The sequence below is a fragment of the Propithecus coquereli genome, unplaced genomic scaffold, assembly GCF_000956105.1.
Source record: "Propithecus coquereli isolate 6110/MARCELLA unplaced genomic scaffold, Pcoq_1.0 Scaffold785, whole genome shotgun sequence".
Classification (NCBI taxonomy): domain Eukaryota; kingdom Metazoa; phylum Chordata; class Mammalia; order Primates; family Indriidae; genus Propithecus; species Propithecus coquereli.
This window is the reverse complement of record NW_012154007.1, coordinates 1,214,654-1,230,287: the sequence shown is the minus strand read 5'-3', so window position 1 is coordinate 1,230,287 and position 15,634 is coordinate 1,214,654. Positions and strand designations below refer to the sequence as shown.

The 15,634-nt window shown below is 49.7% G+C and overlaps 1 protein-coding gene across 1 annotated transcript in view; it reads right to left on the bottom strand.

The window, feature by feature from the left end:
- Window positions 1-1,750: 1,750 nt before the first annotated feature.
- STK32B (serine/threonine kinase 32B) overlaps window positions 1,751-15,634 on the bottom strand; it is a 401,427-nt gene continuing 387,543 nt past the window's right edge. Inside the window, exon 13 of the mRNA XM_012662846.1 lies at window positions 1,751-2,223. Within this exon, the coding sequence (XP_012518300.1) occupies window positions 2,085-2,223 (139 nt within the window). The 3' untranslated portion in view covers window positions 1,751-2,084. The remainder of the gene's footprint in view (window positions 2,224-15,634) is intronic.

Genomic DNA, 15,634 nt, shown 5'->3' with positions numbered 1-15,634 from the left:
CCTTGTAGGTATCTGACGATAATAATAATGTAAAGTGGATCAGGTTGGGCTGAGCCTTGACTTGCTAAGCTAAGTTCGATTCCATCTGTGGGCAGGGGGGGCACATCGCTAACTTGGTGTCCGCACCACCACTCCGAGCTCTGTGTTTCTAATGACACTTGAGCCTCTTCACTCTAGGAGGAACGTGGCCCATCCCACCCAACCCCGAGTTAAGCAAAAGTTGTAAGAATTAATGTCCAAGAAACAGTTTATTCTGAACAAGGAATGCCGACTTGAACAGAGCCAAAAATCCAGTGTTTCTAGGGCTGCTTCCAGCTCCTGCCCTTAATTCATGAACTCAGCCCGATAAGACATCTCAGGAGCTGCCAGGGTCACAGTGAGGAGAGAGCAGCCCCATTATTTCCTGGAGGTGGGGACAGGACGATGCTGATGGGGAACTGAAGACTAAAAAGTGTGCAGTACAAGTGGACTTAGGCGGGCAACACAATCTAGAAATAGCCTCAGTTTAAAGGAGGAAAACAATGACTATTTCCTTTTTTAAATAAAAATATAACACCTCATTATACATTAAAATGTCTCTTAAGAAATAACAGATGACATCGACAGCCCCAAGGATTGATAATTTATCAAGTAAAAAGTGAAAAATGGTAGTTGGTTGAAAAAATAAAAATATAATTGAACTTCAACAGGATACACAGACATCAAAGACTCCAGGAAGAAAAGTTAAAAGAATCCTAAATATGAGGTTTGTTGCCACAGAAAAGTGACCTGCCAAGTGACTGAAATAACAAACTATCTCCAAATACTGATGACGACGGTGCTGTAGACAGAAAAGGCTACCATTTAAAGAGTCGTGCAGTGCACTGGGTGCGTCAAGTACAGATCTTATCTAACCCTGTAACAGCCCTGCAAGGTTGGTTTCATTATTCCCATCTGAAAACAAAATTGAGGCAAGCGACACTCAGAGTGATCACGTGCCTTGCTAAGGTCTTCCGATCAGTAACCGGCAGGGTTGGATTCTGGACGCAAGCGGATTCCAGCCTCTCGGCTTCACCCGCCGCGCTGCAGTGTCTCCCAACTCGAAGGCAAGCTGCTCCCTGAACACATCAGGGAGCTTTTGTGTGAGTCCAGTTTGCTCCTGGAACAAACTTTCTCAGCACCCATGCTTCCTAAGTTATAAATAGGGAGACACCCCGTCAATGCTGGTTGGGCACCCTCTGTAAGGCGATACTAATGAGCTTATTTTACACACCCTTCCCAGGAGGGAAAGCCTGGCAGGCTGATAGACACGGAGCGCTCTGCTGCAGCGCGGGGCTTTCGGGGGAGCACTGATGACACTCTGTAGGAGTGACAGATGATCAGTGTCCAATCTGAATGGGCACCTGCATGCCATCCCAGCACTGGGGCTGGGTGTGGGTGGGGACAGTCTTCTGGGAACAAGGGAAGGAGTGAGCCCACAGCACTGAGCCCTGAGGGGCCAGGCTGGTGCACACTGCACCGTCTTAGAAGCCCAGAAAGACTGTAGTCTAGCAGAGAATGCAAATGGAGACACTTCAGGTTTTGCTCCAGGATTTGGGAGTGGTATTTTCACAGGCGGGGCAAACATATCAGACCTTTATTTCACCTTTGGGGCTGCATTTTCCAAAAGTACCCTCTAACAATCAAGGATGACCCAAACTGCAGAATCGTGATGGTCTAACTGCTTTGGAGGATGGGAGTGCACTTCAAATACTAAGGTTGTATTCTGCATGTACAAATAATGTTATAAATACCAAAGGTTTTGCATGTCTGCTACCTAATTGGATTCTCACAATCCTCTTGTGATTTGAAGTGGGGCAGAGATGTTTAACCCCTTTGGCAGATGCAGAAAACTGAGGCACAGGGAGGGTGTGACTTGTCTGAGGTCACACATTGAACCAGTCAGGGAGCTGGGACCAGAACCCAGGCTCCCAGCTCCAAGTCCAAGGCTCTTTCTGCGTGTGATGTTTTCAGGGCTGAGGCAGGGACAATCGGGCACAGAGAGGGGCTCTGGGCGGGCAGGGCAGAGTCGTGTGCAGTCCCTCTGGGCAGCTGCAGGTAGGGGCTTAGCTGCTGCAGCCGTGGGAGCAGGTGTGGCCAAAGATGTTGTTGTTGTACCCATCCTGGAGCTTGCCCTGGGCCCGGCCCCCAGCTCGGCCTTCTGTGTCCGAGAGCTGGCTGCCCTGCCCCTGCTGCCTCCGGAGCCTGCAAACAAACACAGCACATGTCTGAGTTAGTTGTGGGGAGCAGGTTGCAGAGGAGACACGCTGGCCAGGCAGGGCGACTGGGGAGCCTTCGGCCCAAACCTTCTGCGCTCTGGAGCCAGACAGGCCTGAAGTCGAAGCCTGGCTCAAGTGCCCTTGAGTGAGTTACTTAACACACAGAGTCTCAGTTTCTCTGTCTACAAAATATAGATAATAATTCCCGCCTCATGGCTCCTTGTGCAATTTCCTTGGGATCATATATTTATATTGCCCACGGTCACACAGTCGGAGGAGGTGGTGGGCCCAGTACACACGTTTTGGGTGCCCACTATAGTACCAGCACCTAGGCGCAGGGGATGCTCTGTAAGCAGAACAGTCATGTTCCCTGTGCTCAAGGGGCTTATTGTCTAAAGGGGAGACAGACACTAACCCAATAATCCCACAAATAAATGTCCAAACCGTTAAATACAGACTTACAAAACATCCCGTTACAAACTGTGTCGAGAGCGTATGATTCTGAACATTGCATTTCCTAGCAGCTTGCCACTTGGTCATCTTCCGTATGTGGGAAGATACCAGTATCCCTCCGTTTCTAATCTTGAAGTTCAGGTTCATCCGCTATACCACCACTGTCGTTGCATGTGGATGGTGCAGGCAGGGAATGGGACTGAGGCATTTGAAGAGGCAGAGAAGCTTTAGAACAGTGAAGAACACAATGTAAACCCTGGCTCTTGACACTGCCTCCCTGGGTTATGTCGTCAACATGCTTTATCTTCTTCTGGGCCTCAGTTTCCTTGTATTAGACTGGAGCAGAAACCATTCACTTTGCAGGAGGTGAGGGGGGTCAGAGAGAATGCGTGTGAAACATCCAGTGCAGGCTGGAAGCAATAACTACTACTAGTTCTACCTCATCCTGAAAGACACAGGGTTGAGGCCGAACTTACCTAATGGTACATTAGCGTGTTTCTGTCAAACACAGTGAGGGAGAAGATCTGAAATGAAAGGACACCAGTGGGGTAAGGCGCAGGAGGACGGAAAGCTCACAGGGATAATGGCCAGGTCCTCTCCGGAGTGATGGCCCCTCCACTACGGCTCATCCTTAGGCAGAGCTATTTTAAGGAGTAGAATGAGCTGTTTCAGGTCTCCCCTTCTCGGGGGGGAGGGACACGTGGAACACTGTCACCATGTGTACTGGAAGCCTAGAGCAGGAACTAAACGAGGTGGGGGCTGTGTCCTTGCCACTTGCTACCAGGTTCAGTGTCAGCCAGGAGTCAGAATCAAGAAGGAAATACCCTTCTAGAGGCATCCGCCCATCTACCTGTAGGCCTGCAATGCTAGGATTCTAATCTAATTCTGGGGTTTCCAAAGCCTGTGTTATTCCCACTACATCTGCACTCGTACCCACCTACCCAACCACTCACTATCCATTTACCATCCACCCACTCATAAATATGTCCACCCACCCCTCTGTTTCCTATCTACCTATCCATCCGTCCACTTACGTATCCATCTGCCACTCATCTACCCCATCTGTCTGTCCATACATTCCCATGCGTTCATCCATCTATCCTCACTCTCTATCTGCCCCACCCAACTATGTGAACACTTCTTCTCTACCTACCCATCACGCACCCACACATTCACATAGTCGCCCGTCCACCCACCTATCCACCTCATCCATTCACCATCCACCCCTCCATCATCCATCCGTGCACCGCCCCATCCATTCACTCATCCATCCGCTCACTATCCACCCATCCCCTGGGGCCACCCTGCCTCCCCCTAGCCTTCCACTCCTCTTTTCCACCAGCCTTATCTGTGTGCCAGGCTCACTGTCGAAGGAGTCAGGGAGCAGGACAGGGAGCAAACAGTGGACTCTCATTGTGGCAAAGTCTCTGCTGGAAGGAAGCCGTGCGGCACAGCATTACGGGCCTGGGCTCAGAGCCAGGCTATTGGTTCTAACCCTGGTTCTGCCACTTACTAGGCGTGTGACTTTGGGAGGCTGGATTCAAACCCAGAGCTGTCTGTCTCCAAGACCCCCGCTCTTCCCCACTGAATCTTGTGCCACTTAATCTGACCTGGAAATAAGAGCATGGGGTGATTTTTCCACACTCCAAAGGAATTAGAAAGGCTCACATTGCTCAAATGGGAATCCCTGAAGCAAGACAGAGATATGAAACCATCACGGCTCTCCCTGAGAGCTCGCTTGCAAGACTAGCCCACGGCCCAGCTATCTACAGCCTAGGAGGAAATGGAAAAGGATCTCACATATACTACTCCATGCAGCTCAATTCTACGGATGCAAATCGGCTAGTTATCTCTGCAGTGGAAGAACATTTAATTTCTCAGCCTACTTATCAAATTAATTGTCAGCTTTGTGACTAGAATTCCTAGTGGTGGATGCGAGCGCTGTCAACCTCCGGAACCCAACAGTCAGATGTCAGAGGAAGTCCGCCGTGACTGAGAGCATCAATCAATAAGAAACACATTAAACTTTGTGACAAATAGGGCTGGAAGCATTTTTTTTTTAAAAAGGCAAAGCGTTAAGTAGGAGTGAAATAAAATGGCTAGCAGCCAAACTCACTTCAAATCAGCTACTGCACACGCAGGATGGAGTTAGTGTGACGCGGCGCTAATGCCCAGCAGGCCAGCCACAGGCGAGGCCTGGCCTCTGCCCCTAAACGAGAGACAGCTTTCTCTGTGCACCATGGTTTAAGGAAAACAAAACGTTTTAAAGTACTTCCGCACCTGCTCATATCATTTCGCTTGCTCTTGTCTCTTTCCTGACTTTATGGAATTCCACAGTGGCAGTGTGATGCAGTAGGAAGAGTGCAGACTTTGGAGTCCAGCAGGATTGGATCAGAATCCTAGCTTTGCCATTTACTGGCTGAATAGCCTAGGGAAACTGGCTCAACCTAAAGCCTTTCTTTCCTTATCTGTGACATGGGGGTAATGACACAGCCTTAAAGGGCAGGATGAATGAGTGTGTGTCATCTGTCGGCTCTGTGGGGGCAGTTGCGAAGGTCAGCTATCTTTGTGATGATGACTGCAGTGTGGATGTACTCCCATTTCACAGATGGAGCAACTGAGGATCAGTACAGCTAACCTCCTGCCATCACTTGGATGAGTATCCCCTGACGAGTAGCCCCTTGCACAGCTGGCTCTGCAGGCCTCGTCCTGGGGGTCAGGGCAGAAGTGGAGGGTTCTGGGTTGGAGCGTCTGAGGGTCAGGACCTAAAGTGGGTGAACAGGACAACAGGCCAAGGGGGAGGAAACCCAGCCCCAGGAGTCACGGGGTGTCCAGAGAGGCCCATGAGCTAGGGAAGACCAGGGCATGGACCTGGCAGCTGGAACCTGGTCTCCTATCTGGGGTGGGCCTCTCCTCCACTGGGCGAGGGCCACTGCATGCCATCTGTGGCTTCGCAGCCCTCAGCACAGTGACCAGCCTGGGCCAGGTACACAGTGTGTGCTGGCTGGATAGGTAGGCACATAGGGAATAAACGGCCCAGCCCGGCTTTTACCCTTCATTAGCAGGGTGTGTGCGCAGGTTGGCAGGCTCTGCCTCAACCTCCCAAGGGGGAAGGAGGCTTAGTTGTAACTAAATGGAGTAACGGGGTGTCCTAGGGGGGCAAAAATTGAATTGTCATTTGCAGACCTGGAGACCTGGCAGCCTGGGTGCATGTCGACTTGCGTGAGTTAACCTGCACGGAGCTTTTGTCCTTGTGGCTGAAGGAGTTGGCATAGGTTGTTTATTGTTTTGTGTGAGTGTGCATGTGCGTGAGAGTGTGCATGCGCGGGCGTGTGTGTGTGTGTGTGTGTGTGTGTGTGTGTGTGTGTTGATTTAAAAAATGGAGACAAGCCAAGTATGGTGGCTCACACCTGTAATCATAATACTCTGGGAGGCCAAGGCAGGAGGATTGCTTGAGGCCAGGAGTTCGAGACCAGCCTGAGAAAGAGCAAGACCCCATCTCTACAAAAAATAGAAAAATTAGCTTGGTGTGGTGGCTCATACCTAAAATCCCAGCTACTTGGGAGACTGAGGCAGGAGAATCACTTGAGCCCAGGAGTCCAAGATTTCAGTGAGCTGTGATGGTGCCACTGCCCTCTAGCCTGGGTGACGAGTGAGACCTTGTCTCAAAACAAAACAAGCAAACAAACAAATAAACAAACAAATAAATAAATAATGGAGACAAGATGATGTCTGACACAGCGCCTTATCGAATGGCACTATATTGGTCTGATAGTTTTGCGTGTAATTAATGTTACCAGCAAACACTGTGTAGTGCTGACTATGTCACAGGGGCTATTAAGTAGTTAACAAGTGTATCATTTGTCCTTACAATGATCCTATGAGGCAGTTATTAATACCTCATTTTACAAATGAGGACACTGAGGCACTAGTGTGAGGTGTAAGGTCACAAAGCTAGCATTGATCAAGATTCGAACCCAGGCAGTCTGGCTGCAGAGTCTGCGCTCTTAGCTGCTTGTGTATACCACCTCAACAGTCACACACACACACACACACACACACACACACACACACACAGACCAAAAAAACAGAGTTGAAATTACCAGAAAGTTTTGGAAGGACACACACCAGACTGAATAATGGTTATCCGGCTGGCGATACAAGGTGAACACTGAAGAGGGAAAAAGCCAAAAGTGATCTGGTCCATTGTGCGTGCACGGCAAGAATCCCCTCTCTACAATCCTTATGGAGACCCCGCCAGTCTCACCAAACCCTGCTTCCACCTCCCAAGACAGCCCACTCTGTCTGGGAATAGCTCAAATCCTTAGAAACTTTCCTTCACATAGAGTCAAAACTGGGAAGTCTGCTGCCTGACAGCCACTCCCCGACTGGCCTGAAATCTGCTCTCTGGAGTTATTGCGATGACCTGCCGGGACCAGAAAGAGCAGCGTGTCAGGTCTGGGCATTGGTCCCCAGCTCCCTCCCTGCACTGTCACCTTGGGCTGCTGGGAGCATGGTGGTCACTGCTCAAATCAAGGCAGCTCCTTCCATGGACGGGTGCCAGCGGATGTCCCCCACACCCTCATCTCCTCCATTCCCTGGGTGGCAACACCACGGCTTCTGTGAAGCCCCTGGTACTTCACTAGCCTCTGTGATGTCCTACACCCACCCCGTGTCAACAGTCCTCTGTGAATAGATTCTCCTTTGAGTGTTTCCTCTGGGTCTCTGACTGATACATCTTTCTAGTCTCCCATGAGATTTCTCTTTCTTACGTAAAAATTCCATATAACTGGCCGTTCTACTTTCAAACCTCATCACTTATTGGGAAGACCACCTTGTGTGCAATTCTTATCTCATAAAGTCAATAACAGTCTTTGGCCAGAGGCATTAAGATTCTGTTTTATCTGCTGTTGCCTGAAGCAAAACATATGTGAGGAAGTTTAGGGATGAAGTTGGGCAAACCATGGGTGCGATACAGCAAAACGCCTGCATTCTTTCCTATCCTCTCCTCTCCCTCCCTGGGCCCCTTGCCAGCGAGATCGGCCCTGGCGGAAGCTGGAGGATGGCGACTCGGGCTTCTGAGCGACGGGGGCTGGTGTGTGTTGGGTGCCTCCTTATTCAACACCTTCCGTTGAATACCTACGTCCATGAACATGCCATTCCAAGGGCGAGAGAGGGATGTGAAGGGGATGGACAACTGGCAGTAGGTGGCACGGCTTCTTAGAGGGGAGCCCAGATTCAGATGTGGGACCCCGCTCATCCCATCTTTCCAGCTAAGTGTTCCTTTCCACTGCACCTTCCTGGGAAGATTTCTGTCTAGATTCGGAGGTGAGGCTCAGTTCTTCTGTCTCAGTTGGCTCACAGGGGAGGTTGGATGGGTCCTCCTTGGCATGGGTGGGGAGGACAGGAAGGATCTGCCCTGGGGGCCTATGGGTGGGCGGTCACTGAGGGTGCTCGCCACAAGTGCTGCTGGACACCTGCTCCCGACCAGGGCAGGGCCATTCCTCCTGGCTCTCCTGTGGTTGGGTGGGGCTGTGGGATTGGTCCTGACCAGGGGTGTGGGCAGAGGTGCTGGTGCTACTGTCAGGCCGGAGCATTTAACTGGCAGTGCAAGACTCTCCAGAGTCCTCTTTCCCTGTCACCATCACTGTGATGTTCCAGATGTTGACTGGGGTGGAGAGGAGGAGGAGGACATGGGAGCAGCACCCCCAGCTGACCTGCCATGGACACAAACTTTGTTGTTGGAAGCCACTGAAATTGGGGGTTTCTCCATGGTTATAGCTCAGAGAGGGGATCTGGAGGTCTAGGTGCTGGTCTGTTGGTGAATAATGAACTCAGTTCCATTCTGAGCCAGAGTTCCCATCAGGACACCCTCGTGGCTCCAGACAGGAAATGAGCTCTTCAATGGTCAAGGGGCCAGAGGTAGTGGTCCGCTTTGGGGCCTTGGGCCCTCCCTGTAAGTCCTCCCCGCACAACCCATCTCTGGTACCATATTCCACCTGCCCAGAGTAGACTGCCATTATTTTCTCTTCCTAACATTGGGTTCAAACAGGAGCTGCCACCGTTTCCTAGACCTTATCTCCCAGGTCACAGCTATTGGTCCAAGAGTGGGCACCTGACCAAGTGGCACCAAGAGTAGTCCTCTGTCAGTGGCCAGACTTGATTGGTCCAGGGAATGGCACCTGACCCAAGCTGGGCCAATCAGAGCCATTCGCTGGGATACTTGAATTTGAGATCAGAACAAATTTCTCCTTTTGCCTTTCTTCAGCTCCCTGTTTCTTGGGTTTGGTGGTGGATCTGGGAGACTTGGTGCTCTTGGCAGTCCTGTCCTCCACTGTGTGGGAAGAGCTAGGAGAAGGAAGGCGTGAGTAATGGTAAGCTTCCCGGCCTGGGCCCCAGTTACCTTCCTGTGGCTGTGTGAATCGTCTAATAAGTTCCCATTTCATCTAAATGGTTTGATTTTTTTGTTTCCATCCCTCACAGCCATAGAAGTCTCCCAGAATCCACCATTTATGCTTGTGTCTGTCTCTCTAACCTCCTAAAGCCACAACTTTTCTAGGTGGAGCAATAGGATCAAGTTAAGATACATGCTTATCTTAACCCAGAGCTTTGTAATATACAAAGTACTTTTGCATACATCTTATATTCTTATGTAATGCAATTTCAAAAGCAATTCGTTATTTTTTTCACAGAACTCTTTCCCCTTTACTGTCTCAGTGGTTGCTCAGACCCCATGGGAAGGCAGAACTGCTATATCTCTTTTTATTTTGATTTTGTGCATGAAGTATTTGTGCATGAAGTATTAGGTTCAGAGACTTTGAGTCTCATTTGGCCAAGGCCACACAGCCAACTAGTGGCAGAACCAGAACTGAATGCTGATCTGATTGCTGCTGGGACCCTCTTTCTAGCTCTTCTCAGCAAACCCCAGGATCCCTGGCTTTGCACACACTATTTCAGTGCATTCCTCTTATTTCTCTGTGCTGTGCTTGAGGTTTAAAGTATTTCTTCACATAGGATCTTTTCACATAAAAATTCTAATATCTTGTCCTCAAATGTTTCATGGTTGGTAAAAGCTCTGCAAGTTTTTTGCTCATAACAAGAGACATTATCTTTTTGGAATTCTTTGCATGGATTTTCCTTCCCACTGACTCTCACCATCTGTTGTCAGTTTGATCGCTCAATCAAACTAATGGCGATGGCATGCCCCAGATGCTCAAGGCAGCATGTGGCAGGCTGCTTTGATTTGGAGTCCTGGGTTTGATTTCAAGCTCTGCCGGCTGAGCAGTCTTGGGCAACACATTCCGCCTTTCTGAGCTTCAAACTTCTGTCTGTGAGACGGGGGTAACGGCACATCCTTGCCTGCGGTGCGAACTTCTAACTAGGTTTAAATGTGCTGAGGACTGTGCAAGAGCTCCCGCAGCTGCCCAGAGGTCAACCGGTAAGAATAAGGCACTTTACAGTGGCAGATAATATCTCTATTAAATATGTGTATGGGCACGCGCGTGTGTGTGTAAAATCTCTACTCATTTATTTTGATAAGTACATATGAAATATATATAAATATATATAAATTACTGTGATTGATTTTAAATTATTTATTTGCAAAATAACTTTCCTGATAATAATAGACATGCTTAATTAAAATTTTGGTTGAAATTTGGGAAACGTCGAGTTCAGCGTTGAGACGGCACTGCCCATCAGAGAGCCTTTAAATGTCCCTGGACGGTCTATTTGTTCCCGTAAGCTGCCTAGCAAATTTCCCCAAAGTGGGTGGCTCAAAACAACAGAAATTTATTCTGTCATAGTTCTGGAGACCAGAGTCAGAAACCAAGGGTGGGCAGGGCCACGCTCTGTCCAAAGGCTGTGCGGGAAAGTCCTTCCCGGCCCCATCTGGCTGCTGGGGTGGCCGGAAACCCTTGCCGTCCTCTGGGTTGTGGCAGTGTTTCTCCAGTCTCTCCCTGCATCTGCACGTGGCCTTTGTCCCTCTGTGTCACTGCATTTAGGGCCCACCCTAATCTAGTCTGACCTGATCATAACTCGATTACTTCTGCAAAGACCCTATTTCCAAATAAGGTCACATTCATAGGTACTGGGGGTTAGGACATCAACATATCCTTTTCAGGGACACAATTCAACTCACATCAGGAGGCTCTCAGGTAGAGAATCTAAGGCTTTTTCATAAGACTCTAGGGTGTAAAAAACAGCCAGATTAAGCAGTGGAAATCACATCAAGGATCTGTAAGAGAAGTTACCAATTGCCCTTAAGAGCATTTTTCAGAACATCTTACTATTTGTTTCCATATTTTGCACATATTCCCAGAAGTACCAATAAAAAGGTTCATTTTACTTGGACATTTTAATTAAAGGTTTTCTACTTAAAAAAATTAAAAGTGGGAGTCAGAGTAGGAAAGTGAGAAAGAATATGGGATTGAGAATCCCCCAGACCTATGTGGGATCCCAACTCTAAGTGAAATATTAAATACTTCCCTGGTGACCTCAGGTGAATGGCTTGTTCACCGCAGGTGTCCATACTGACAGATCAAGGTGTGGGAAGGGATTGTGGGTCAAACGTGGACGGACACAATGTACCCAGCACAGTGCGTGGCATGTAACAGCTTTTTAACTCAAAAAATGATAGTATTTTCCATGTCTTTTTATTTTTATTTATTTGATTATTTCCCATGTCTTTCATTAGCTGAGATTAATTTGTTAGGATCAGTCACCCTTTTTAAACCAGACTGCGATTTCCTTTAATGGAGATCTGAGTGGAATTGACACAGAGCCCTGATTCCTGTGCAATTTCTTGATTTTGAGTTTCCATGGAACTTTTAAGATACTGCAATCTAAGCAGCCTTTTAGGCTCCCTTCATCTCCGGCGGAAATTTCTCCTGCTGTTTCAGGTCACTGAGCCGATTGTCCCTGGCCACTGGAAGGGCATTCGCCCTGCTCTGCGTATCTCGGTTCCCAGAAAGCCTGGCCCTGCCCTGCTCAGTCGCCTGCCTGAGCTTTGCCTTCCCTCCCCTTGCAGGTAGTGAATCCTCTAGACTGCTGAGATTCGGAGATGCCATTTAAGTCAGAATTATGTTTTTATCAGTTTTGCTGATTGTGCGCTGAGAATAAAAATCCTACTGATAGAATCTCGAGGAGAATAGAATGCTGCCCCAGGGCCCAGCACACAGAAGATGGCCTTAACTGCTAGCTACCTCTACCGTTCATGCTCACCCACAGAGTAAGATTTGGACCACACTGTTTAATTCAAAGACTGGAGGGAACCTAAATGTGCTGGCCTTGATTTTGGAAGTTTGCTACTGCCTAGAAATGGGGTTTGGGGGAAGGGGCTGAGTGTGAAGGGTTTTCCCCACTTTTTAAGCTGCAAAATACAGGGAATGATCCTTCCTCTTCCTGCTGGTGGGGCTGTTGGAGGGATAAGAGGGATGTCAAAGACCCTGCAAATGGCGCAGACCTGGTAACGTCAAGCCCAGCCCCCGATGGCACAGATGAGAAACTGAAGGCTCAACGAGGCTGGGGACCCCACCAGGACCACAGCACCATGAGCAGTGAGACCAGGTTCCCAAGTCTGGGATGAATTGCGCCCCTCCGGCCCTGTTGGCTCCACCTCCCAGGGGCTTCAGGCCATGCTGCAGGGTCCCTGTCATACTGCTGGAGTCCCCCCAGGCCAGGGTCCTCCAGGGAGGCCACCTGGGCAGATGAAGTCAGCAAACTTTAAATATGTTTTGATTATTTACCACACCATGGCCTTAGTCTGGGCACCCTCTGTCCCCGGCTGAGTGTGGCTGTGGCTTGCTGCTGTGGTGTGGTCCAAGGAGGGATAAAGAGGAAAAATTGTGGTCTCATTATTCGTAGGATCTTGCACCTGACGTGTCTGAATTCACCTGCAGATGGTGTCCGCAGCGAGCGTGGCAATTGCTCGCCTAACATTTAATGTGCACGGTGAGAGGCCATTTTGCAGTTGGACTTAGCGCCTGGGCTCTGGAGCCAGACCAGCTCCACGGAGCCACGGCTCCGCCATCTCTTAGCTGTGCGCCCTCGATCTCCTCCAGCCTGTGCCTCCTCACTTGTCGAATGGGGAATAAGAGTAACTAGCTCACAGGGTGGATGTATAAACTAAGTGGTGTAGGTGGGCACCCCGCAAAAGTGATCTCTCAGGACCATTCTATGCCATGCCAGCCACTGCGCCCTGGATGTAATGGAGAGAAACCTCAAAGCCATCACTGTGGAAAGTGACCCTTCCTGTAGGTTTTTTTTATTTTGAGACGGAGTCTCACTCTGTTGCCCGGGCTAGAGTGAGTGCCGTGGCGTCAGCCTAGCTCACAGCAACCTCAAACTCCTGGGCTCAACTGATCCTCCCGCCTCAGCCTCCCAAGTAGCTGGGACTACAGGCATGTGCCACCATGCCCGGCTAATTTTTTGTTTCTATTTTTTAGTTGACTGGCTAAATTTTTTTTTTTTCTATTTTTAGTAGAGACAGGGTCTCGCTCTTGCTCAGGCTGTTCTTGAACTCCTGACCTCAAGCGATTCTCCCGCCTCGGCCTCCCAGAGTGCTAGGATTACAGGCGTGAGCCACCGCGCCCAGCCCCTTCTTGTATGTCTAAAGCTCATCCCAGCAGGTGTGAGCTCCATGGCAGCATGGGCCTTGCTTCCCCGGTATCCCCCGTACCTGACCCCGGGGAGAAGCTGAATAAACATCTGCCCAGCAACAGGATGGAAGCACATGTGGCAGGGAGTGCCTGGGATCTGGGGCATGGAAGATTACAGTTCACATCCTTTGTATTCCAATCAAGAGCTGCAAGACCTTGAACACATTAACGATATGTCCCTTAGGAAAATGTGGTAAGGAAGGATGGAAACAGTGGCTCTTACCTGGGGCTGATTTTGCCTGCCAGGGAACTTTTGGCAATGTCTGGAGACATTTTTGGTTGTCACGCTACAAAGGTAAGACTGGTATCTGTTGGGTAGGGGCCAGGGTCCTACACACACAGGATGGTCCATGCAACCAAGGAGTGATGTCAACAGTCAACAAATGTCAATAGTGCCAAGGTTGAGAAATCCTAGACTAGAGGAACACCACGTAAAACCATAAAATCATATGTAAATCTTGGTCGTTATTAATAGTATTATAAAGTGAAAGAAATGCAGTATTAGATTTTTAAAATGTAATATTTTCAAGGGCTCCAAAGGTAGCTTTAATGTGATTTTAAATGTTTTTGTTTTTGTAAGAGATGACAAGGTTAGAAAATGCAGCTCCTTAAACTGCTTCCTCACCAGGAGCTTCTAATTCTTCAACACCTTGTCAAATGTTATTGAAAAAACCTCTTGTAAAAATCATTCCTGCTCAGATCTTTGGCCACAAATAGGAGGACGAGCCCAACAATGTGTTTCTCAAACTAATGGAAGCCTCAGCTGCCATGGCCTTCAAAGCCCCAAGTAACCCCGGAAGCAGACGCTCCACCTGGCTCTGTGGCCTTTTGCCAGCTGAGACCATTGGCCAGTAATAAACTGCTTTTCCAGAAAATTGGGCAGTGCTAATTTTAATTTTGTTCTCTGTTTAGAAATGATCATCCAAAGAGGTTGGAGCCCGGGCACCCCCTCCTGTGCCCAAAGCAGCCCCGGCACGTCTCCCTCCCAGCACACACTGCACCGTTGGGTCATCGTCCTCCTCCAGGCTGCGGCGTCCTGAGGACATGGGCCCAGTCCGGGATTACAACTTATCAATCAAACAATGGGATGCAATGTCCTGCCCACATCCTCTCGGCATCTCCGCTCTCACTCGCCACTTCATGTGGATGACGGCTTCATCGGTGAGACTGCAGGGCCCCTCTCTCTGCCCAAGAGCCTTTCTAGGTAAGGAAGCATGCTTGACCCATGCAGGTGGCAGTCAGCTGTGCAGAGGAGTTAAGGCCCCCAAGAGCATCCTTCAGCCAGTTGCAGATGATCCCCCGGGTAGGGGAGACAGGGCAGGGAGGGTTTGCGGATGGGCATCCCTGTGACTCGGAACCAATCCAAGGAGCAGTCTGAGCGCACCAGTCTCCCGCAGATGTTCTCAAACTATCGAGCATCCGAATGGCTTGAAGAATGTGTTGCAATGCAGATCCCCAGGCCTCCCCTCTCAGCTTCTGGCTCAGAACGCCTGATTAGTGAGCAGTATTAGCTTCCTAGGGTGGCCATAGCAAAGTACCACCAACTGGGTAGCTTAAAACAACACAAATGTATTTTCTCATAGTTCTAGAGGGTAGAGTCTGAAATCTAGGTGAGGCAGGGTTGGTTCCTTCTGAGAGCTCTGTGGGAGAATTCGTTCCAGTCCTCCCTCCCAGCTCCTTGGTGGCCAGCAGTCCTCGGTGTTCCTTGGCTTGTGGCCACATTGCTCCAGTCTCTGCCTCTGGCTGCACATGGCCTTCGTCCTGTGCCCATGACTCTTCTCCTCTTGTTAGGACACAGTCACGTTGGATTTAGGGCCCGCCCTGCTCTAGTAGGACCTCTTCTTAACTCATCACATCTGCAACAACCCCATTTCCAAGTAAGGTCACATTATGAGTACTGGGGTTAGGACTTCAGCATAACTTTTGGGGGACACAGTGCAACCCACAGCAGGTGTGGCAACTCTAAATGCTCCCAGGCCCCCAGGTGATTTTGACATGTGGCCCTGGGACCATGGCACTCCCATGGGACTCATCTTTGCAGCCCATGCTGTGCAGAAGAGGCCTACGCTCCCTGCACACAGGCAGGAGTAGTCCTGCAGGCCTACGGCAGGTCTGCGCACACTGAGAGGAGGCAGAACGGCTGGGAGCGGGGGTGGTCTGGGTGGAGCAGGACAAGCCGGCCGCCAGTCCCCCGCTCTCCGCACTGCCGATGTGGGGAGGGAGGTACTCGATTCAATCTTCTAGCTCAAGTGTCAACACAGCAGGTGCCTCGAAGGAGGAAGCGGA